The sequence below is a fragment of the Perna viridis genome, chromosome 4 (assembly GCF_037379345.1).
Source record: "Perna viridis isolate PV_CMFRI_1.1 ecotype Kerala chromosome 4, ASM3737934v1, whole genome shotgun sequence".
NCBI lineage: Eukaryota > Metazoa > Mollusca > Bivalvia > Mytilida > Mytilidae > Perna > Perna viridis.
Window position 1 is genome coordinate 28,713,086 of NC_142448.1, and position 25,893 is coordinate 28,738,978.

Below are 25,893 nucleotides of genomic sequence, written 5' to 3' on the forward strand. Positions count from 1 at the left end.
ACTCGGCTAGCTAGGTTATATAAAATATAGCTTTCGCTGGCCGGGTGATTCCTCCTCGTAGGATTTATCTAGGGCTGTAACTTAGTACACGATGTATGGTAGTACGGGGCAGTTCATCTAGGTGTTATTCTGTAGGATAGAGGATCAAATTAATGATGCATGTCACAACAAATCAATATTATACAACGTCTCAGAATGTGACGACTCTATTCTCTACACTCCACGGGACTCGAACCGCTATGACATCTATGGCAACACCGCCTGCACTAAGTCCAGCGCCCTAGACCACTCGGCCAGCTAAGCTATATAAAATATAGCTTTCGCTGGCCGAGTGATTCGAGTCCCGCGGAGGGAACGACAAAAATTTGCTTCGCAAATTCGACAGTTCTAACATCGTTGGGAATTTTCAGACCCTTCTATAAGTTTACGTTATCTTCCCTGTATCAATTTGATCCGATGGAGCAGTGTAGCGAATAGAGTCGTCACATTCTGAGACGTTGTATATATATATATATATGCAATAACTTCATCTGTAACTGCTACAAATACACTTGTTACTCAAATGTTACTTTTTTTTAATATATGTATATATACAGTTCATCAAATCAAGCACCCCCTCCAAAAAAATCACACCTTATATACAAATAATGTTGAATATGAATTTATGTACACCATCCATGCGAGACACAGTGTAGTCAAGGATGTTAAAAAAACCCTCAGTTATTTTATTTACTAGAACCAGTTTTTTTTTACTTCTGATACATAACTGTAGCTGAACATGGATTTGATTTTTTCCCCTTGATATATGTAGATTAGTAGAAAAACTGCAGAACTATGAAGTTTGCCAGTCCACTTGACCTTATATGAAAGTTCATAATTTTCTTTGTTTTGCTACTCTGTCTAAATTTGCACCTGTAGCATTCATTGTGATTGAATGTTACTGTCAGGTAGATTAAGGTGTAACTGCTTGATCTAAAAAGTTTGTTTTCTTTTTTTTGTGAGGGTTAAGAGAAATTTCTCCAGATTCTTTTTACTTAATGTGTTTTATGAGGTATTAATCCTATAAATTTGTGTTCTCTTGTAGCCTGTTACTTCTTCAACAGATTCATTAGTATTAATGTTCACCAAAATAATTCCTTATAAGGAACTACTCAAGTTTGAATAATGCAATGTCATGGCATAAGTCTATACAAAGTGAAAACAGTAAAATTTGTTTCTTTAACCAGATTTCCATCATAAGACACAACTAAAACTATACAATTAACCTGTCTATACATAGCTCATGTAAGTGAAGCAGAAAAAAAGTTTTACCACCCACCCCACCCACTACATGTTTTGGGTGATTTTTGTATTTTTGTGCAAAAAGGGGGAGGGTATGCTAATTTTATGAAATTTTCAAGGAATATCTTAATATGATTTTGGCCCTTTTACCTGTTAATTTGCATTGAAATGATAGGTTTACACTTTTTTCCATTAATCAGACCCTCTAAAGAGGTAAATACTTGATTTTTATTTCAATTTTGGAAGAAATGTCAAATTCAGTTGTTCTGCCTTCTCCCCATAGACATACTGTTAGATATGGGCACTTAATTTCTTTTGCATTACACAGAACCGTGCATGTGCACTTTTTAAATATTAATGTGATTGCAATAACATATTCTTTTTTGATAAAACAAATTGTAATGTAAATATGAAGATTTTATATTTTAAAGCACCATTAAGGCCAATAAAAGTATATCCCTTTTTGTGGTTACCATGAATGAAAAAATAGGTTGGTAGGTGAAATCATTTATTTTTTTAAATCATTTTATATATACACTTATTGGACTTCGATACTGCTCAACGAAAAAAATGGTAGTTACAATGTGCTAAGGGAAGCTAAAAAAAATAGTGTAGGCTTAAGAAACCTTAAGCAGACATTTTTTTTATCTGGCCCCCTCCACATACCAGTAAAAACAAAGCTTTATGATTAGGTGGTAAGTTTAATCGTATGGTGACATGACGAATGTAGGATTGAAAGTCGATCTGAGACAAAGTTCAGAGCGACCATAAAAGAACACATGAAGAGGATTTTAATCACATTAATTAAATATTTAATTCTAACATTTTGACTTTTCATTGGTTACATTCTACCCTTTTCTCTAAATAAGGCGGATTTAGTTTTGTATTTCTGAGTTGCTCATTTACATTTATTGTTTGTATGTATTATTTTGGTTCCCTATCTGGTCTTTGTTATTTTATTTCCACCAGAATCTTGGTTCCCTTGATTACTGAATTAGTTGTATTTATAATTGGTATAATTTTACTTAAGGCTAAAAACCACTAATTCCACTTTCCATAGGCTTCTATGCTAATTTCACAATATTCAATGGCTTCTCTGGACTTTACCTTAACTTTAACCTGCAGAGGACTATATATCAGCATGATTCTACATATGTCAGCTCACAATCCTCAGAATGTCATGTGGGGTTAGCAGACTTGCAGTGCAGTACTGGTCACCGGAAGTGAAGAGTCTATAAATAGCATGGGAAATCCCAGTGTTTTCACAAGATAGGGGTATATTTAAAAATCATTATGGAGATTAGGCTTCACATCACAAGAAGCAAAATGCACCTATAAAATGTACAGAAATGTTTTTCCTTTCAGAAACTGTTTAAATTTTTTAAATAAGATGAGAACTTTTTTCACAGCACTATGAGGAACAGGGGTAATTTCTGCGTAGGACTATTTTTGCGTACGTTCCAAATGCTCATTGGTTGAATTGGTGGTCTGTAACCTAAATTAAGGCCATAGTTATTACATTTTTAGTTTTACATTTTTTTTATATATATGAAACCAATGGGTAGGAGGACGAAATCATTCAACTGCTGACGATTGTTTTTCAATGCTTACCTTATCAAGAATACTAGTTTGAATTATTTTATTCCTATAGGAGATTATCTAACAATGGAAAAATTCTAATAATCATTTTTTTTTTAATCTTGACAAGGTTTGAATTTTAAAACAAAGTGCAACAACTTTCTACTTTTCTATTTCTATCCATCAGCATCATAAAAACTGATTTGTCAACAGCCGTCATTTCTACAATTTTTGCCCAAGCATGCTCATCCCAGTATGGGGAATTTTAAACTTCACCAAGTTTCAAAACAAAAAACTACAAACAAATGTTAGCTCATCCCAATATGGCAATTTTAAACTCCATCAAGTTTCATAACAATCCTACAAGTCGTTGAGGAGGCATTTCGGACAACCCATGGGAATTTTGCTGAAAAACGCTGAAGTCCAACATCCGTCATTTCTACAATTTTGACCCAAACATATATTCCTGACAGTATGCTCATCCCAATATGGGAATTTTAAACTCCATCAAGCTACAAGTCATCGAGGAGTTACGGACAATCCATGAGCCTAAATTTTGCTGAAGAAATGGAAAGTCCATCGGCCGTCAAAATTGATTCAGTCACATTTTTTAATATTACAAAATGATTTTCTAATATTAAAAAATCGTAACTGAATATGGCCTGTGGTGCCCTTGTGAGGAATTCCTCATCATTCATTGAAGACCCATGAGTGGCCTTGAGCTGACAATTTTTATTCTGGTTGGATTGTCCTCTCTTTGACATATTCATCATATCAGTTCTCATTACATGTTAACAGTTAACATCATATCAATTCTCATTACATGTTAACAGTTAACATAATATCAATTCTTATTTTATCTTAACAGTTAATACAGTGAATCTAAACAAAACCAAACACCTTAAAGACTTTAAAATTAGTTTGGTTCACCAAGGCTCAAAATAATTTCAAACTGTTTATTGTTAAAAAAGATGTCTGGTTTAGAGGGCTTTCGGATTATACAGGGTTTGGTTTAGATTGGCTTCACTGTAAAAATTTAAATTGATTAAAGTCTACATTGACAGTCAGTCTCCAAGAGTAGTGTTCTATTCTAAATATTTCGCTTACTCTGTATACTTCAAATGGTTATTACACACATAACAAATTACCATGAGCTGATTAATGGCCCTGTCAATCCCATTGTTTTATTACCACCCATTGACAACATCTGGCAATAGTTATCTTGCATCCTGCACATCAAGATAAAATGCCAAACCTAAATAAAAAGTTTCATCAAAATCTACTGAATGGAGGAGTTATACATAAAAGCTTTAAAAAATATCAAATCCTTAAGTTGGATAATCTTCATTTCAAAGCAGCTAGCATCATGCACACTCACCTAAGATGTAAAACCTTCATTAAGTTACATCATACACTGTCTGTTTCAGAGGAATTACAAGGCACAAAGATGAATAGATGGAGTGATTCCTACATTATATACCACAAAACTGGGTACAAACTAGAATAAAACTCAGCAAAGCTCAATTGGTGATACACCATGCTCCCTCCCTACAAATCATATAGGAAATCCCATTAAACAAAAGACAAGGTGCACAATTGCATCATTTGATACAAAATGTGTGAAAGTTTCATCAAATTTCATACAAGGGTTTTAGAGGAGTTATGGATTAGAATTGGGGGCAGACAGGCAGCATAATCACTATAAACCTTCTGTTTTTCATTACTTAATGTTCTTTGTTGTGTATGTCTGTTTTCCATGTCTGGTCTTTGTCCCTGGTTTATGTTCACATTCTTTCGATTACCACTAATACCTTGGGTAGTAAGAAAAATAAGTCATAAAGATTTTAAACATTTTTATTCTTAAAGTTCATGGCAAGTATTTTACCATGATCAACAAAGATATGAGAGTTCACATGTAAAGACATGCTATGAAGTCATATGGACGGAATAACAGCATGGATAACCATACAAAAGGTGGCATAATGTCTGTTCTTATCTTTTCAAATCAAATTTTGAGAGGAATATAAAATAGGTACTTATAAACATACATAACACAAAGAAGTCATGAACACATAACACAAACTTCCTGATGTATCAATTTATAGACTATTATAGCATATTCTAATGAGAAGAATAGCCACCTCTTTTAAAACATAAAAATGTAGTCCAGTCTTTACAAAATTGTTTAAAAATGACACATTTAAATGAGTTTCATATTGACAAAAATAATATTGAAGAAAACAAACCATTGGAAATTCAACGTCTATTCAATAGCCTAACAGTTATCTATCTAAATTTTTATACATAAATTGTCCATTCAGAATACATACCAGAAAGGTATTAGTATGTAGTAATGGCAAAGCAGTATTATACTGATTAGTAATGCTGAGAGCTGCTTCAGGCAGGGAGGGTTATAGTTGAATCTTAAGTTACCTAGCTTCCATGTAAATAATTATTGAAAAATCCATCTAAAACAGGTGTTCTTTCAATTCCCTAAAACCATTCATATTTGCCAGGGATAGTTTTTTAGAAAAGATTTGGGCATTGAAATAAACATATACATATATTAGATTTTCATGTATCTAATAATCTTCTGTGTTAATAACTTCCTCTCCTGGATGTACCTAAGGATTTTACTAACAATGATGTAAAGTTCCATGAAATTGTCAAATAAAACTAAAACAGCAAAATTTAGTTCAGTACAGTGACCAGAATCATTTTTTTGTCAGTCCAACAAGTACCATGACAATGATTTGTGTTCACTTTGAGTGAAAATAAATAACAAAATGTGGAGAGAAAGTAATAATATTAAATTTTCCATGCATCAAATCTTTCAACAAGTTGTAAAAATATTATCAATAAATATCAAAGCTTATGTTCTAAAATCTCTCATGGCAGAGGGACCAGATTATCTTTAGCCCATTTCTTCATTGTTCTTACTATGTACTCCACTTGTGGGTTGCTTGTATTCCGTAACATGTTGATGACATCACGTAACGTGTCCCTAAAAATTGATAAAAACTACTGGTTAATTCTACAAATTAGCCACATGCAGTTCTCAAGTGTAAGTGTTTGTAAGAATCAGGCAAAATGGGAAAAATCAGAAACATGCATGTCAAAACCCCACCGATCTGACAATGTAATGTCACTCAAGGATACTTTCTCTATTTAAAGAGACCATTATTTAATCTCTGCATCACTGGCTTTGCTCACAAACTTTTCAAAAGAATCTTAGAAAAATGAGGTATTTTGACAGTTATCTGCCCTTGAACTGTTCATTTTCAGTGCATTTCAATGAAATTGTAACTCAATGGTCCAGCATGATATGGAAAATCTTGTCAGTTTTTCCTTGATTCTGATGGTGTAAACAGCCAAGTTTCACTATTAAAATGATGGCTTTTTTCATACCACGTTTTACCTACTGCCTGATTCTTACAGGGACTGGCACTTAATTAGTATAAGGTTATCTGGGGAATGATGCAAGGATATACTGTACAATACATGTAAATTGTGCATACTTTTACAAACTGAGCAGTTAGTCTAAAAAGTATATTTGTGGAAGCTATGGTAATCGTCACAACTCAATAAATGTAGCATTTGATTAAAAAAAAAAAAACACTGTTGTCCATTTGACAAAAAGTTGAGGTGTTAAATTGATTTTAAGTTGTAACATCATAATAGAATCAGCACCGTGATGTCATTAAATACAATCAATTTTATTTATGACTTTTTATGAAATAACCAAGGATTCATGCAAGCTGAGAACTATTTTTATTGCTATAGAATGGATGAAAAATAAAACTGTAACTGCAACTTCTATGATACACGTAGAAGACTTGTAGCATGATAACGATCACAACACAGCAGTGAAAACTTAAAGGCAGGAACACTGTAAATTGTATACATTTACAATTCATTTATCATGCAAAAGCTTAGAAGATGTAAATGAATAGGTAATTATATTTATCTTGTGCACTCATGAAAAGAAACTTCAACCTACCACTTGCACTATAACTATTATTTGGCTTTAGGTAAAAAGTAATCCTTTTATATCCATGTATTTTAACAATTTAGAGAATAACACATTATTGTATAATTCACAAGAGACAAAAATATTACAAGTTCCACAGTTGGATTGTATGACTAAAATATTTTTTTTTACTGCATGGAGTAAAGACTATCAACCTAAGCATAAAAGGTCACTTCAATATTGGACATACAGCACCAAAATTTAAACATCATATCACACATGTTTTCATTTTGAATTGTTGTACAAGTTGTACATATGTACAATGTGTTTCAATATATGGCACAATTAATTCATTCATTTACATAACTCTTCCAAAACAAATAAATGTAATTAAATAGGAACTGTATTGTCCTTTGCCCATTTTTTCATTGTTCTCATGGCATATTCAGCTTGAGGATTATTTGTATTCCTCAGTAACTGTATCACCTCTCTGAGCTTCTCTCTATAAACCAAGAACAATAAAATAACCTAAATACTGTATACTAGTAATGGGTAATTTTCAAAGGTGTTTATTTTGGCATATTTTATCTGTTCACTTAAAAAAGGCAAAAAAAAACCAAAAAAAAACATAAAATATTTAATTTCTTAGTACACCATTTAGCATCCAACAAAATTAGAAATACCAAATTTTTTTGTACACCTTTCTGCCTCAAAACTGCCAAATTTTACACCCCACCATTTTATATTTCAGAAACCAAGATAAACATTGCTAGTCCAATACCTGAACTCACATTTGATATTTAGCATCAACTGACCCTAAATTTCACTCTGAATTACCTTTTGATGTCAAAGATACAATATAATTTTGAATTGTGGCCTTAATAATCTTTTAGTTGAGGGAGAATTCAGTATATAAACATAAGGAAAGTGTAGGGCTTTCTGCAACACAAGTGTAAATACACCAATCCTGTCTGACAACCACTTCCTCATTGTGCTTGCTTAATATCTCCGTTATTTGAAATGTGCAAACTGTTACATGTCATGAACACTTTTCATTAGAATTCTGTGAAGCAATTTCCAGTGCACAGTACTAATTTGCATAAAGACAATTACATTTCTCTCATTCTATCCAGCTTATAATTTATTCAGGAACATGGCCTTTACTTGTTTTTTTCTCCAAATGTATTGAAATTGCTGATATTTGTCTTACCTGATACATGTGTGATATTTTTCTTGTTGATTTTGTAATATTTCTTAAACATTGTAAAAATATAGGAAACATTAAATATAGAAGTAATTCCTAACACAATTGGAATTAGGATACAAACCTAGGTTCATGTCCGGCAATTATCATTTGGAATACCCCTACACAGGCACCTCTCTTGCCTTCCCAGTATTCAGGGTTGGGATCTAATCTCTCTAACACATCAAATGCCTTGGCTGCATAGTAAAACTGACCCATCTGTTTACAGAAAATTGATTCAGTTTTATCACAATAGTGAACACATCTATGTCAAAAGGATGCACGAACACCATTACTGCATTTTACTGTAATTATTTATATTATCATTTAAACTATCAATGGAAATAATGTTTACAAAATAATTTTAGATATACAATTTTAAAATATGATTCACATTCATTTGTTACAAAACAGTAATACCAACAAGAAGCTTTCAAACAGGGATGAGTTAAAAGGAACATCGGGAAGTAGAAATTGGCAACATCATAAGTAAATTTAAAATAAGTAAAATAACTCTTAGCGGCAAAATCTGGGTTTGTAAAAGTGGAAATCTACAAATCAATGCAAAATTCATCCCTGCACACAATTTTAGCATACAGTGATGCCACATTACTGAATTTGAGGTTGGCAAAATAGTTCAATAGTTTTTGGGCAATATTTGTCATTTTTATAAAACATTCATAAGTTTTTATATAAGTAGACACCCAATAGAGATAATAAAATGGGTAATATTTTACATCTTATTGTAATCATAATACTGTTTCCAGTATAAATTCTATAGCCTTATTTTTTACTAATCCTTTGCCATCAGGTCAGAGGAAACTATGAAATCTGATATCTCAAACTATGTTACATTAGTACCTTATAACAGTCATTAGCAATCAGCTGTAACAGACTGAATGATTCTCCTGATGTCTCCATCTTCAGGTATAATTCCCATGCCAGTCGGGCTTTTCTGTTCATAATATCTAGAAACATATCATTTTAAAGGTATCAGATGAGACAATAATGATGCACTCTTTCAATGTAAACATATATCATATATTTAGATAAAAATATTCCTTTTTTGTATACGTATAGTAAGTGTTTGTTTAAACCCTATATTGCATATCCTATATCGCACTGATAGACCTATATCGCATACCCTATATCACACCCCTAGACCTATATTGCATATCTTATATCACACCCCTTCACAAACTATACATAAAGTACGGTTAAAATATATGATATAATGAACATGACATGTCAAAATCTGTACCACATGCTGTATCAACCCTCGACCCATATTACCCCAATGGTTGCCCAATATAGGAGTCTCAGGTTGAAATGGCATGTGATACAGATTTGACTTGAAATATTCAGTATGTAACAAACCGACAAACATAGTGTTTTCAATATCATACAGTGTAAAAATATTTACAATAAGAAATAAGTTTATAACAGAAAAAGGTGTGGACGGATGAACAGACAGACAGACACAATGATCACTATAGTATACACCTGATTTCATAACACGATTATAGTTTTGATAATTAAATCATAGTAGAAAGTAAATATATAACTTACAACATCTGGCTAACCAACTTAGGTATGTATAGTCATTCTTTAATTTCTCACTCTGAATTAATAGGAACACCTAAAATGAAATAAACTTGGGTTAATATACATCTGCCAGAATTTGAAGCATGCAAAGTTCAGAAAAAGCTGTATTTAATTATATATTTGAAATATTACACATAATGAATGAAACTTTCTGCAGTATGGTACCATAGTTCATTAATCTATACTATACAAAGAAAATTAATCAAGCAAAAAAGGTATTTTGCCATGCACAATCAGTGGAGATCAGCTTAAAGTCTAAACATAAGGTCAAATAAGTATTATTAAATCTCTTTACTTTAAGCAAAGGTTATGGTGTATCATTAGCTCAAGTTTGTTGTACTGGAGTAACATTTTTCACATTTAAAGTTCAAACAATAAATAACAACACTGATATTCTTCAAAAGAGCCAACATAACTCTATATTTCTAAATTGGTTAGTATACCTCCTCAGATTCTTTATAATTACCAACAGCTGCCTTGGCTTGGGCATAGTTAAAGTTGAATGTATCATCATTATAGAAATAACTCTAGAATAAAGAATAAATTCATCCCTTTCAGTGAGTTGTAGAAAGAGTATAATAGTACTACTGAATATGACAGCGAATTATATATTTAACTTCAAAGGTCTTCCTTGTATTAAATAACCATTTCTTAGGGCTGTTCCAGTCAATGATATGAGGGATGCTGGAAAGGCACTTTTATTCTTTGTACACGGGAGGGTGTTCAGTTCTCTTGACAAAATACAAAAATACAAAACATCAATAGAACTTCTATGGGTGACAAACTAAGAGGTAAACACCTCAGCAGTTAAAAAGAAATTTTTATAAATTTAGATTGAGTGAGCAAGAAATAACCATAAAGTTTATAAAATAGTAACCATGGTAACCACTCACCTTAATAGAATTTAGATAAATCAAAACATCTTCAAATTGTTTCAACAAGAAGAAGCATGACGACATACACTGTCTACCAGGGATAGTATCTACAATGAAGTAAGTGGACAAAAATCAGAAGTACTGCCAAATGTTACATCAAAAAGTTTCAGGTTGTACACAAGTATTTAAAGAGGGAGAAAAGAAAATAGGAGGGGGGTTCATTCTGAGAAAAGAGAAATAATAAAGGCAAATTAGCTCTTAAAGTCTCCTAAAACAATTTTTCATATATAGAAAATATTTCAATTCTTTATTACTTTCAACTAATACAGTTCATCTGTATAGACAGTAGAACAATAATGCAGTTAATCTTTGATACATCTAAAATTATTGAGTTACAATATATTTTTTAATATGGAATGTCTTATAAAAATATTTTCCCAAGTTAAAAAGATATTTTGTGTTCTGGACAGATAGTGCACAAGTTTGAATGCAGATTGCTTAGACCAATAATACCTTTTTTATATATTTTCTACAAACTCTTTATTATGTGATCATTGCAAAATGAAATGAAATTTGTCCTCTGTTACATTTAAATCACATATATAATAGTATCTGTTATTTCTATCTATTCCATGGTACCTTCCAGTTTCAATACACAAACTATATGACATTAATCTAATTTAAGCAATACATTTACAATAAACACTAGGAAAAATACATTTTTGTAAATAAACTTCAAGTTCTACATTAGAAACAACAAACCTATACAGTCTACATTTTGGAGATGTATCCAATATTGAATGAAGATCTTGTTTTGTTTGATCATTTAAACCCTCCCTTATAACAGGTAAATATGAATCATCAAGTCAGGCAGAACTGACTGTCCCATAGATTATTCATACCTAAATTATATAATATATTTTTGATACACATTGCCCAAATCACACAACATACAGTTTGCTACTACTTCCTTGTAGCATGAATGCACAATACAATTATTACATTTCAAAATTTTGAACCAAAATTCTATCATTCTAAAATGTTGTTCAACAAAACATTATGTTCTTTCACAATACCATGCACATGTATAACTAGTTTTAGTCATTCTCTGAATAGAGATAAAGATTATTGCATTACTGAAGTTAGATTATTGGATTTATCATATAGATAGCAGTGATTCAGTGTTAATTATTGAATTTTTTTACACAGGGAATTGAGTATAGAATTTCGATAATTCCCACTGTGAAATAAATTTGGTACTTTCTCCTGCCTGAACATAACAACACAAATCCATCAATCACAAAATTAATTCACTCTATCCAACCAATTATCCTATTATTCTCCACTTGATATACTTTAATAATTTCCAAGACCTGATTCCTGACATGGTATATATCTGATAAAACACAAGTAAATATGTAATACTATGTTTATTTATTGATTGCTGAGGATGTCAGTAATGTAATTTACTCAATTAAAATTTAAAGGAAATATTCTCATTATATGATATTTTCATTTCACATGCAAAGATGTCTGCTCCACCTGTGAATTGAGAGGTTCAAAAGGGGAGGTAACTGAGAGAAACAGAAATTAGTTATTACTGCAATTAACATATAAATTATAATTAAAGATGTCCACTGGTCTATTGAAGAATTTCATCAAACCTTCTAAAATATCATTTTAAGATATGTTTAACAAAATTATGAAAAGAAAAGTGGGGGTCACTTGGCAAAAAATATTAATGTATGAAATGGACATAACCAGAAGAGTCTGAAAATCTGACAAAAATGACTAAACATGAGCAGCGAACATCTTTAAATCAATAATTATCTTGTTTTCTATCCACCAATCGATCAAGGTGAATAATCAAACTATAACTCTATAAATCCTTCAATCATTAACATACCACATTCACTAGCTGAACCACCCACTAACTGGAAATACTGTTGTGCAATCTTCAAATGTTCTCTCTGTAAGAAATAAAATGAGATGAAACAAATTACTGCATTCCTCATACAATGGCAAGGACGGTCATTATCACATCTGAACTTTTATTGTAACATATATCAACAATGCTTTAATTTGCAAGGCCTTAACACGAAGAAGATAGAAGCAGTTTGTGCATTTACAATACCATACAGAGAGAACAATGTTTGAATTTCACTCCATAATATCAAAGTAACATTAACAATAGTGTATATTTGAAAAATTTCATCATCTGATCACAACAAGATATTGCCTAAACATGACAATGAAGTCCATCTTAAAGCAATATTTGTTCAAGAACAATAAAATATGTATTGTAAAGCTTTCAAAATCACTATGAACACTACTTGTACTAAATTTCATAATAATAAGACCTTTCTTTAAAAAAAAAAGAAAAAAAAAAAAAATCTAAAAAGGCAGTTCTACAACTTATATTTTACTTAATAGATAAAACACATTTTTTTTAATTTATAACCCTGAACTAAGTTGTCGAAGGGATATTAAAGAGTGATACATGGAAAAGCAGACTAGTCACTACATGAATTTTCTGACAAAACAGCACATTCTCATTCTAGCAACAGATTGTGCATGCTCAATAGACATTGCTCAAGCACAAGGAATAGGTTTGATCTGAGATCATTTGAATAATCATAATAATATAGGTCATGCAATTATTAATCATAAGAGCAATATTCACATTTTCATTCAAACTAAAATTGATAACAACAAATACAAAGTGCTGAATTGAGTATTAAGGATACACTTTTATCCACTGGCCACACGATTTGTACAAATGAATAAAAGTTTTAATCTTTTTTGTAAAAATAATTTGAAGCAGGAACTCACTGACAAAAAAAAACAAACAGTACAAATTAGTGTTCTCTCCTAAAGGCTACACTACTGTCATTTAAACACTCCCTATATGGTGCTTATGGTGTTCGTGTTATGTGTGTGAATTATGAGTGTATTACATCTGCTGAGTGTGCATATTGTGCAACAAATCAATGTTCAAATACACAATAATAATTTGGTAATTTTAAGATAATAATCAAGAGCTACAATTTCAGGTCAGGTCAGAATCAATAATGCTTCAGATATGACCCCAATCTTCATAAAAAAAAAAAGAAGATTTATGAGAAACCTAAAGTGGAGTCGTGATGAACAGACAGACTGACACACAAAGCGGAAATCTACTTCCCCAAACTTTGTTGGTAGTGCATTATGAAATTTTTCTAAGTAGAAATATCTAAGTCTTAATCTCTGCCAAATCTCTTTTTATAGAAATGTTTTAAATAAGCATCATTAACAGAAATCAAAATATTTTTACAAACTACAAAATACACTAATCCAACCAATAGCATTTAAAGCAGAAAAAAATGTTATATAAATAAGGTTTAGCTAATTGGAAGTATACACATTTTAAAAACTTTCACCAAATCAAAAAATTCGCAAAGTTATAGTTTTAGAACACTTAAAACAATGAACTGTTTTAAATAGTTCCTGGATAGAATCTCCCAGCTAAACCAAACCCTGATAAATACCTTACATTCAACTGGAGGACTTATATCCTTCTGTTTTTGTGGTTCAACCTAAACATTTTATTTACCACATCAAATTAACAATATCAATTTGAAAAGAATGAAAATAACCAATAAATAAGACAGTGTGACACAATGTCCCACATTGTGTATTTTTAAGCAATCAGTGACAGACAAACTAGGTTGAAAATCACAGAAAGGGTCTTAAAAACTTTGTGAATGGTTACTAAAAATCCAATATCAGTGAGGACAAGAAAATCTGTTGCCATATTCATGATTAAAACTTATCTGAATGCCACTTAGAGAACCTTTATCATTCTATAGAGCTGCCAGTCCATAAATTAAGCTTAGTACAACTACAGATTTGGCAGAAATTACTTCAAATGTGACAGACAGGAGGAAAATATATTATAACAGGATTTTTTGTCTGTGTGTCCATATATAAAAATATATAAAAAAAAAAACCTGAGAAGTCAAAGTGTTTAACAAACAGTGCTTAAAGTGCATTTTATTTTGCATTAAACCTCACAAATCAGTTAATTCCAATATATTAACAAACAGTAGAGATCTCTCCAGACTGCATCATTTACATGCATAAAAAAAACAAGTATACAAACCGATCCTGATTCTTGTCCAAGGGCAGCATTGACCACTCCCTTCAGTATGTATTCCTGTGGAGTGGTAGGCTCTAAGTCTTTGATTAAATTGTATGCTTCAGCTACATCATCTAAACATGTATAAAAAAGGTATCATTAGATTCATATTAACAAAAACATTCAAACACACACAGGTTACCATGGTTACATTATAGCAATCATGGGAATATATCATCACAATTAATAGATTTAAAAAAGAAAATAAGAAAATATTTTACTTTCTCTAGGTTAAAACTTTTAATACAAATTTTGAACAAAAAGTTAGGAGGATAGGTGAAACTAAAATTTAGAAAGTCACATACCAAATTTGAAAACAATTCTTTCAGTGCTGCAACCGATAACATGAAGCTGCATACTTCATACCCCTACTTGTAAAGGAAATTGATATGAGGAAGCAATGAAAACCACTAACAATGTGCGACTCATCTTTAGAAAGTCACATACCAAATTTGAAAACAATTCTTGTGACAAAATTTGTTGACTACAGGATGGATGGACAAGGTGATTCTAGCTGATGTATAAATAACTACTAACCTTGCTTCAGATAGTATATTACTAGGTTAAGTCTAGCTTCAGGAATTACATCAATAAGGGGAGGTAACACTTGTAATGACCCTTCTCCTCCTCTGAACACAACCTAAAAGTAACACAATATTTACTGCAAAGATAACATTCTAATGTAATAATTATCATGAGCATTAGTAAACTTCAAGAACCTCTAAAATATGTAACTTGCCCAGGTTATCTAAAATTTAGCGCAAAGCTAATAACTACATCTACAGATTTCAGGTCCATTGTAAAGGTTTTTCCTGAAAGTCACCTGGTAGGAGTTGAAAGAGGATACACAAAGTAGATCATACCTAATATTTCTTATCTATAGATTTAAAATTAAAAATCCGGGAATTTGACAGATGGAAATACTTAACAGTAAAATAGAAATTTATGGAATATACTTTTGAATGGACAGTGGTAAGGTTCAATGCCTCTTTCCCCTAAAGGTGGTGGGGAACAAAACAAGAATTATTATTACTTCGGTAGATAAGAAAAGTGTTTATATGAATTAAAAATAATCTCAATTTCTAAAATGCCATTATGTGTGCTGAATTTTCCTATTTTTCCCAAAGAACTATTAGAACTGTAAGAACTGTACTAAAATTTATAACTACTATAATTTAAGTAAAAACCTACCAAATTATGTTTGATGAGATCTCTGGCAAATGTGAATGAGGGGGAGGCCATTTCTTGTAAACTCTTTAACTCTGCCTGTAAAATAATATAGATAGGTTGGTATAAAACTCTGAAATTATAGTCTTTTGATAAGTAATGTTCATAAACTGATGATATAAAATTACTTCTCAAATGCTCAACACAAAGGAAATGGGATCCAAGAGACTTAAAGACGTAATCATCATTAATGAGTTGTTGGTAGCATGTACATAAGCATGTTTAGTGTGACATGTCTAAAATTAAGTAAACAAAATGTTGCACACTACATCATCATAAGAATATCCCCTATCAATCATTAACTGCTAAACAGGAGGAATCTGGAAAGGAAAGACGTGATACAAGTCCTCATGCAAAAGCAATACACCAAATAAATAAGCAATTCTTCTAATACAAACTGAGCAAATGTAACAGATGGATGGACTGACTGACAAGGTGATTGTAATATAGCCCAAACTAAAAGTTGAAAAAGTTTTGTTAAAGACGCTTTAAAAACCGCAAGTATTGACAAATTTTGATCTTCACAGAAATGTACTGAAATCTGAACTTAACTCAATAAAGTAACTTCTGTTTAACTTATAGTTTTATGTGTCTGTATGTGTCTAATAAAAAGCAATGTCAGCCAGCAAAAAATTCAGATTTTGTTAGATTGAACATATTTTGAATATCTTTGCCATTAGTACAACAGGTCTATTTTTTTGTATTTTGTAAAGTCTGGTCCATACTGCTTGCAGCAATGTTACAAACCTCTGCAGCCTTGCCATTGTACAGCCTGAAGTGGTTACATGCCTTCAGGTTTAGAGCTATAGCACTGTCTGGGTACTGCTGTAAATAAACAGCTAATACTTCCTGTAAAACAAGTACAATTGACAAAATTCAAATGTGAGTATTGTATGTCCAGATGGGAAAAAGTACTATTCTCCCACCTAAATGTATTAACATCATAGCAGATATGTTTTTTTTATGCAATAAGCAATGTTTTGTAAATAGATATTTTTCTTTCAACATAACAAGCTTTTAAAGAAAGGCCAACAAAAATATATTCTATCACAATTATCAATTTGAAAAAAAAATATCATTCATTTAATTAAATATTTTATGTTCTGAGTTGGCAAGTGCAAGTAAGTTTTGTTTTCTGTTTGAAAAAAAAAATAATATTCTTCACATCCAAATTTTAAAAAGGGTGCAGTAAAATTATAGTTACTCAAAAAAGTGACCAACTATCATTTCTATGTACAATGATACAATAAAATTCAACAAAATATTAAGATTTAAACTAAAAGTTCTGTAAGCAAACTCACAAAAAGAATTTCCCTGCTTAACTAAGAATTTAATTAAAATCAATTCCAGAAATCACACAGTCATTATCTTTCAAAATTGACAGACACAATAAGAGAAGCTGTTAAAATACTCACTTGTGATACATCATAGTAATCTAATTTATAGTAACATAAAGCTACATATACATTCAATGCCAGGAAATCTCTGAAATAAAAATCAGCCAATAGTATTTTTTTCTGTTTGTCAGCATTTAACATTGAACAGTCCACAATTTGTGATAGTTGATTAATGTTAAAACAGCAAAATGAACCTTAAGAAATGGAAAAAATACCATAATTAGAACAACAAAAAATATTCATGATCTGGGGACAAAGACTAGACCAAGCCCCAGCACCACAACACTTGAAAAATTACTTGAGTCTGAAGAAATTCTTGACTGCTTGTGATGTTATTAATTTCAAAGACTTTGATTGGAGTTACCATGGAAGTTAAGAATATTCTCAGACTTTAAGTACTTTTTAACTTTTGTGGCATCAAGACCAGGAAAAGTGACAAAACACCATAAATATCACAAGTTAACAACAGTCAATGTGGTAACTTGATCTCCAAGGGACCATTGAAATGTGTTTGAGTCATTGAGAGTTCACGAAATTGGAGATCATATATTTTTGGATTTTTTCCGTTGCCAGTCCATTATCAACATTATTGTTAGAAATTGCTTACTTCCTACAAAGTTTTTGTTAGTTCTCAGATACCTATCATATGCTTTCCAAAGGTTATGTTTAATTGTGGACATTAAAAATGCCTTGCTTGTTTTAAAAAAAAACTTTCAGAGTTTGAGTTCCTTGATCAATAATTTGTTTTCATCTAATTTTCTTTGAAGCTTCATTATGCCGACTTTGGAACATTCTTTGACTTCAATCAGTACTATATAAAACTAAAACTATCCAATTAAGGATAACTTTTAAAAATATTACCTGTAATTTACTAAACCAGCACTTTGATTAATGATATGTTTTCAGTTTTTCACACCTTTTATGATCCACACTGACACAATGCCAATGGCAGACAAGTTCGAGTTAGTGAGGGTTATTCTACAAGATTTATTACCAAACGGACCAACTAGTCATTTCCAGTGTTCCAGAAATCAAAGTTCGAGAAATCCAAGGTTACTTTTTTTTATTATATGGATAAAAATTTGCTACTTTAAATTGTGTTTGAAAAATCTGGATGTTCGGGCCATCCGAGTCCAAGTGAGTGAAGTTTAACTGTACATAAAATTCACACAGAAACTAAAGAATAAATGGGCAACCCAAACTCTAATTAAAACAAAGTATGCACTGATAGGATAAGTTTTTCTTCCAAAACATTTTTTTCTAATGTGGCCTTTAAGGAGAAATTTAACATCCACATTTCTTTTGAAATCTGACTTGCATGTGAGTCAAATTAAAACCACTTTTTATTATACGACAGAAAAGAATCATACCTATGAAAAATATATTTTTGACAGCACAATTATCTTAAACAAAATCAACTCTGGAAATGCTCATGTACATGAGACAGACTATGAATTAATACAAACCTGTTATCTAGAAGTATACGTTTGTATATATCAATAGCCTCTTGGTAATGACTCCGAAGGTAGTGTATAGATGCTAGAGACAACTGGTCCTCTATAATGTCTTGTAGGCTCTGGTGATGTCCCATTAATCTTTTCTCGTCACCAAACTTATGTGACAAATGGAATAAAAGTCTGTTCTGTAATCTACTTTTAGGACCTGGAAAAAGTTAATTACATATTTCCCATTACTATCAGAGGTAACAAGACATTTACTATTTATATAAAGCATCATATTTATCCAAGTTCATTACAGTCTCATTGGAGAGCCATCAATAAAATAAAAATTTGAAAATTCCATTAGCAATTAAAAAATATGCACATATTTTTTTTTTAAAAGTTTCCCATAAAAATGCATTTTTTTTTTCATAATCTCATACATGGCAAATTCTAATAGAAAGATGCCAACAGTAAAACTATATGGGAAACAAACAAAGGGAATAACATGCGACACTAACTAAAGACAAAATAAAAGAGATGTGTTGACACAACTAGGATGCCCTGCTCAGCAAAGTCTGATCAGGAACTTAAAATAACTTTGTAAATTTTTAAAGTTCACATCATGATCAAGGGTCCAGAAAATTTGTCTAGAGATTTATGTCATTTGTCAGTGTTGGAAATACAAGTTTTGATATTAGAATTGGACAGGACATATTTCACAAAAAAATCTCAATTTGAAGATTTCCTCAAACCCTTTCACAATAAAAAATTTGACCAATCAGCTTAATTGAAACCTGAAATACGAGTGAAAACTATAAACAATTTCAACTTGAGATTTTCTATGAAAGTTGGCCTGATCAAATGAACAATAACAGTGAAACTTTGAAATAACAAGTTTGAAGTGTACATTAGCAACTTTTTAACGCCACATCATCTACAATGTGAGTATGAAAATCATTTGATGACTTTTTAAGACTAATAAGGATATGCTATCTTGTCAGACAAATTTTTGCTTAGCCTTCAATTGGTAAATAGAAACTTGTAAACAATTTACTAGAAACCACTTTGATCATACAATTAGTGTCACTTAAAAAATGATACTGGTAACAGATCAAAATGAAAACTTACTGGTATCTACTGAACACATTTCATACTCAAAACAAACATGTGTTTTTTTTTTACATTATTTGAAAGGTAAATTAAAGCTATCAATATTTTTTAAATGGACAAATAATACATGCAGGAAAACTGGTATGAAATATAGTCGGAGCAATAGATTCACAAGTGACTAATTGGCGACTCAAAATTTATAATTTTTAATAAAATTAAGGAATATGTTATCAGGATCTTTGGACATAAAGGATGTCTTGACTACTTGAACAAAAAATTAAAATTGGAAAAAAGATAGCATATCTAATTAAAAAAAAAACACAGACATTAATTATTTTTTTTGTCAAAGATAAACATTCTGTACCATTACTGAAGTCTTGATCATGATGTACTTGAGAACCAATTTGAATAAACATATGACTTTTTTTTACCAGTCCAAAAGCTTGAAAGAAAACCTTTAGCTGAACTAAAATAACAAAGTTATGATATTAATCATAGTGCTAATACATGCCTGAAAACAAACTGTTATGTACTTACACATTCCATCAAAAAGCACTAAACCTAAATACATGAAATATGGTGTAAAATTAAAGCAGGATAACATATATAGGCACACAAGGCATAAAGTCATGTTAGGGCTGAAGCAGTGTTCTAGGATTAAAGTTTTAATAATTACTGTAAATGTATTAAATTTTACTACATGTATTTACTAATTATCAATATTTTGGCAGTGGATAGTAACAGCAAAATTGATTTTTAATCATATATATACGTCTGACATTTCTTTAAAAACGACGAAAATTGATACCCATAAATATGTTCACTGTACTGAATCAGCAAAAACGAATCCGTTCCACATGATAGTGAACTTTCCCACAATCAATTTCAGCTTTCATAAATTAACAAAACCTTTAGAATTCTAGTTTTCTACTTTTCAAAGGGGCAGTGGAACAATATAAATAACTTTCGCTCATCAAAAACTGACATACTCCAGGTGACAGGAAATAGAAATCCTAGAACACTGTTGAATGCAATAAAAAACCTTATTCAAACTTTTAACTCCTTATTGCTGTATCTATATAAAAAAATCACTCACCTCCATCAGCCAAGTATTTATTCCTTACCCTCTGCTAGCATTTTTCCTAATTTCTTACCTTTCTGTGATGCATTGTCAGCTTCAGGGTACATTCCTAAGAAAAAATAACAGCAAGCCAGGTTTGTCCACACATCAGGGTGACATCCATCTTTCTTTGTCAACCTTACATATTCCTAAAATATTTCATATCACATTTATTTAAAAAAAAAAAAGTTTAATGTCATAAGTAGACATTAAATATTTTGCCACCTAGTGATATCCTTTTAAAAAAACTTCATATACATGTACAAGCTAATTATATATATAAAAAAAATCCATGACAAGGCAATATTACAAACCTGATAAAACATAGGACTGCAGTGAGATTTCACATGTGCAAAACATCATACACAGGTATAATGCATTTTTAATTTGTGAAATTATCTCCCTTGGTTTCTCAATTTGATTTGATATTTATGTTGAAGTAAATAAAAATTGCTAAAAATAAAAATGTTTCTGATTTTCCAACCTAATGAAAATATTTTGTAATTAGTTCTGAATGACTCCATTCTTGCCACATTTAAGGAGATAGACCTATGGTAATGGGCAAAACTCTTGAAATCTGTGATGTGTTTGTGTCATGAACAATTTCACCAACACAAATTAAGCTTTCAATTGACACAGAATGAAATCAATCCAAGTTACATTGATGCTTACATGAGATTGATGTAAAATAGTGAATACAAACATTCCAATGGAAGAGTTGTGTCTCTTACCCTAGGTCTACCTCCTTAAGTAAATATTTTTGTAACATGTAGTATGATAAGTAGTAAATAAATACCTCCATAGCTCTTTTGTAGTCTCCCAAATGAAATGCACAGTAAGCTATCCATAGGTCTGTTTCATCATTTCCTTTGCCACTGTTCCTATTAAACTAGTGAAAAAAAATAAAAAAATAACTGAATGTAATGTACCACAAAATACAATGGATAATATGTTGTACAGCCACATGCTTGAATGTCTGACATATTCAATTAAAATTTCAGTTTTTGATAGAAAGTCAAAAATAGATATTGTACATTGCATTAATATCAGTAATATTATGCTTCATACAAAAATCTAGAATTTTTTTAAAGAGTCAGCATTAGCGTTTTTGGTCTATTCACCCTCTTGAAATTGTTATTTTCAATTCACAAGTATAATATAACACATATTACCTGTTACACTGGAAAACAACACAATGTAAAATGTATAATATCACCTCTTGCAGAACAGAAATGACAACACCAAGAAGACATGTACATTAAGACAATATTCCCAAAAGTCAGAACTCTACTCATATATAAATATCAATATACATGTACCATGTAGAAATATGTTGATAACAGATAAAAATCAAAATAAAAAAAAATCAGTCAGAAACAAATTCTTTTTACAACATTTGGAGAGTGTTTAAATTATCCAATTCATTTCAAAATATATAAAATTTAGACTTGTAAACCTTCATTTGTACAAAAAATAAAAAATTGACTGCAAAAAGCTGAATTTTCAACATTAGTTTTCTAAAGCTGCAGATGTATATATATAAATGTATGAAATTTTAAACTTCTGATACTAATAATATAAAATCACTTCTTTTTTATGTGGCTATTGGGAACATACATGCTATTTTTCTTACCTCAAGAAGAGTAATAGCACCGGTATAATCCCTAAGATTGAGAAAATCTTCTACTTTTGGTAATTTCTTTTTCTTTTTTTCTGCTTCCTTTGCAGGTGTCGTGGAGCCAGGCCCTATGGCCGGCTTTGCCCTTGAGAGCATCTGGGAAAAAAATTAAGATACCGGCTTATGAAAAATGTTGAGCACAAAAGGAATCTTTAGGAAATTATTGCAATGTTTACATCATTGCCGAAAATGTGACTCAAAATCGCAATAAAATATACTTCAGTACAGACTGACATGCACATTGAACGATGAAAAATTATAATATCTACAAATTTTAAAGAAGAAACAAAATAATCGAAAATAAAATTAATGAAAATACAAAGAATTATTTCAAAAAATATTAAAAAAAAAGTTGAATAAAGGAAATAATGAATGTACAAAAATAAACGAACAGGCCTCTCGTGCCTTGATATGAATGCTTCTATCCTGCGTTTAAACAAATGCAAAAGGATGTGTAAATGCACGATAAACGATGCACATTTCAAGGAATGCAATTTTGATGAAATCAGGTTTCAGGACAAATTTGACCTGAAAAATTGTGTTAGCAGGACAAATGGTCAAAATTAGGAAATCGTGATTACATCATGTAAGTTGGCAGGTATGACAATTCTAGAGTGGGAGGTTTGATTTAATATAATTCCAATTTCACTGGATATTTTCTTGTGACTGAAATGACATGCAATGTTTCCCTGTATTACAAGGATAGGTCTTTATCACATGTTTTATTCTGCAAAGAATGCATTTTCTGCCAATATTGCACGTCGTAAATCGATATTGGGAAGTTATTTTTAGAATAAGCTCCACCCATGTCAGAACTACTTTTTGCCTTGGAACTGTAAACAATATGGCAGCCTCTGTGTTTATGTGACTGAGAAAATCAGTAATACATTTAGTAAAAATAAATAGTTTGAGTATTGAAATAGTGACTTGTTTTTTATGTGATGTATTTATAAATAAAGGCAGTGGCTGCTCGTCCACTCATTCAAGGACTAGAAGCCTCTAGAGGCTAATTGTCCACACAACCGGTTTGCGCCAATAATGCACAGAATTGTGATGGAAAGCCTCATTTACAGAACAAATGTTGAAATTGCGATAAATTAATTTCTTTATTGTAAAAATATACAAATACATACAAAATGATACAAATACAATAACAGTTATAAATAAGAAATGGTAAACCTGAAATAAAAGGTAAATATAGAAGAATATTTTAAAAATTGTATTGTTTTTTTACTAAACTAATAATAAAATAAAATACTATTTTGAACAAAATTTCACAATGTACCATTTTCCTGTTAGCCTTTAATTTACGCATATTTCTCACATCCTTTTTTGTGTCATCATCAAGCTCCCTTTGTCTTGGAAGTTGGTTATAGGAGATTTTATTTACATCGTGATTGTGTTCAATGTCAATATCACAAACTACATATATTAAATGCTTTCAATTTTTTGTTGCTCAAATCTTAACCCTGACCATTTTGAAAGTACTGAAAACAGTTAAGAAAAAAAAATCGTATATATATCCATGAAGGATATGGGACCTTATTATGATTTGGTTTTAAAAAGGTCTGACCAACAAAAAATCTGTCCGTTTCTAGCAAGCACAACGGAAACAATATGTAAAATGTAAAAAATTTAATTCATTTGAAAACTGTTCAGTAAACATTGTTCATGAAGTCATAAATGAATATTTCCGTAGCAGTCACGATTCCGTATATTATTGACGCAAACCAGATGTGTGGACGATTAGCCTCTAGAGGCTCCTCATCCTCAAATGAGTGGACAAGCTGCCACTCCCATTAATAAATGGCGTCCAAGTATTTTTTTGTGTTATTTTGTAACCCTATGCTGGTCTATCCCTCTCGTTGAAGTGTTCCCCATTCCACTGCAGACTTTTCAGTCTTTCAGATCATCTCAGACCCAGTACTTACCCAGTACTCAGCAAAGTCTTGTGAAACCCCTGTTTCTTAGCCTCATACCCATATTTCCGATATGCTAGGACACTGAATTAGTGAATATGTATTGCATATATCTTCCACATTAGTTCAGGCACATAAGTGTAAGATTGTTGATTTTTTTCAATGAAATATCAAAAAGATTACACCGAAAGCGGAAAACTTAACACCAATGCTTTGGACGTTTGGAAACTGGTAAAATTCCCCACACGTCAGTCACCGTCAGGTGGTTGTTTTGATTTTTGTATCGCCATATTTTTATTCGGGCTTAAATAGCAACAAACTGTGTTAAAATTATCTGATATAAGAGACCCATTCTATATTTTTTTTCTATTTCATGTCATACCATTTTGAAGAGGCTGTGTGTGATGTCCTTCTATTAGAAAATATTGTTGTCAATGAAGCCAGAAAATGGAATGCTGTCGATACACATGCGTAAAAATCTCCATCACATTACGCTTCTCGTTTGAAATTCTTTCGCTGTTTTAAACGTTTGGCTAACTAAGATGTATTCTCAAGGGAAAGAACTTTATGCGCTTAAATTTGTCGTTCAGAATATTTAAAAAGGAAAAAAAAATACATAACAGAAACGAAGATAATGAGTTTACAGTAGCATATTCAAAGGGGACGTTCGCCCCCCTGAAATTGTAAAAAAAATAATAGTAAGAAATCAAATTTTGGCATGAATTTGACGAAATCTTAATTAAATAACACTATAACAATAAAGTTGAAAAATATAGCACTTTCCGTATATCCGTTACATCCTTCATTTCGCGCATTATAAAGTTAAAACATCGTTGCTTCTGTCAGATAATTCAACTATCTTTGTGGATATAAACCAATAAAATCTCTCAAAAATCTTTCGTAGCACAGTGTCAGCCAATCATTTGCACGATAGGAGTGACACTGGCAATCAGCTGACTGTTTCTGTACTTAGTTTAATTTTCGTTTACATGCTAACATATATACTCAATGCTCTTAGACCCGATTAGCACTCATATATGCATGCTTAGCAGAACTGAACAGAACATCGCTACATCTAAAAGTTCAATTGAATACGATTAAATTTTTAAACCATATCCTTAACTCCCCTGATACAATAGTCTACGAAATGTTTAGAGAAGTTAAAAACAGCTTGTGGGTGTCCAATGTAAAAAAATATACTAAATAAATTAGGGTTCTGTCATCTTAACTTACAACTTGATAACCTTCAATTTTATATCAAAAGAATCGAA

At 31.1% G+C, this 25,893-nt stretch overlaps 1 protein-coding gene across 6 annotated transcripts; it reads right to left on the minus strand.

The window, feature by feature from the left end:
- Positions 1-4,699: 4,699 nt before the first annotated feature.
- LOC148619625 (intraflagellar transport protein 56-like) lies at positions 4,700-25,145 on the minus strand. 6 transcript variants are annotated; one of them, XM_088579762.1, is made up of 19 exons: positions 25,005-25,145; positions 22,659-22,799; positions 21,822-21,914; positions 21,060-21,174; positions 20,443-20,466; positions 18,820-19,015; positions 17,372-17,441; positions 16,704-16,805; positions 15,921-15,995; positions 15,267-15,369; positions 14,694-14,803; positions 14,080-14,127; positions 12,459-12,522; positions 10,571-10,659; positions 10,121-10,204; positions 9,642-9,711; positions 8,934-9,040; positions 8,158-8,291; positions 5,598-5,863 (listed from the first exon to the last, which is right to left on the minus strand). In XM_088579762.1, the coding sequence occupies exons 1-19, from the start codon at positions 25,005-25,007 to the stop codon at positions 5,749-5,751; spliced, it is 1,743 nt and encodes a 580-aa protein (XP_088435888.1). In that variant the 5' UTR covers positions 25,008-25,145; the 3' UTR covers positions 5,598-5,748. The 6 variants fall into 6 exon arrangements, with proteins under 6 accessions (XP_088435894.1, XP_088435888.1, XP_088435890.1 ...); XM_088579763.1 differs by lacking the exon at positions 5,598-5,863 and adding an exon at positions 7,094-7,331; XM_088579764.1 differs by lacking the exon at positions 20,443-20,466.
- Between the last annotated feature and the right edge of the window lie 748 nt (positions 25,146-25,893).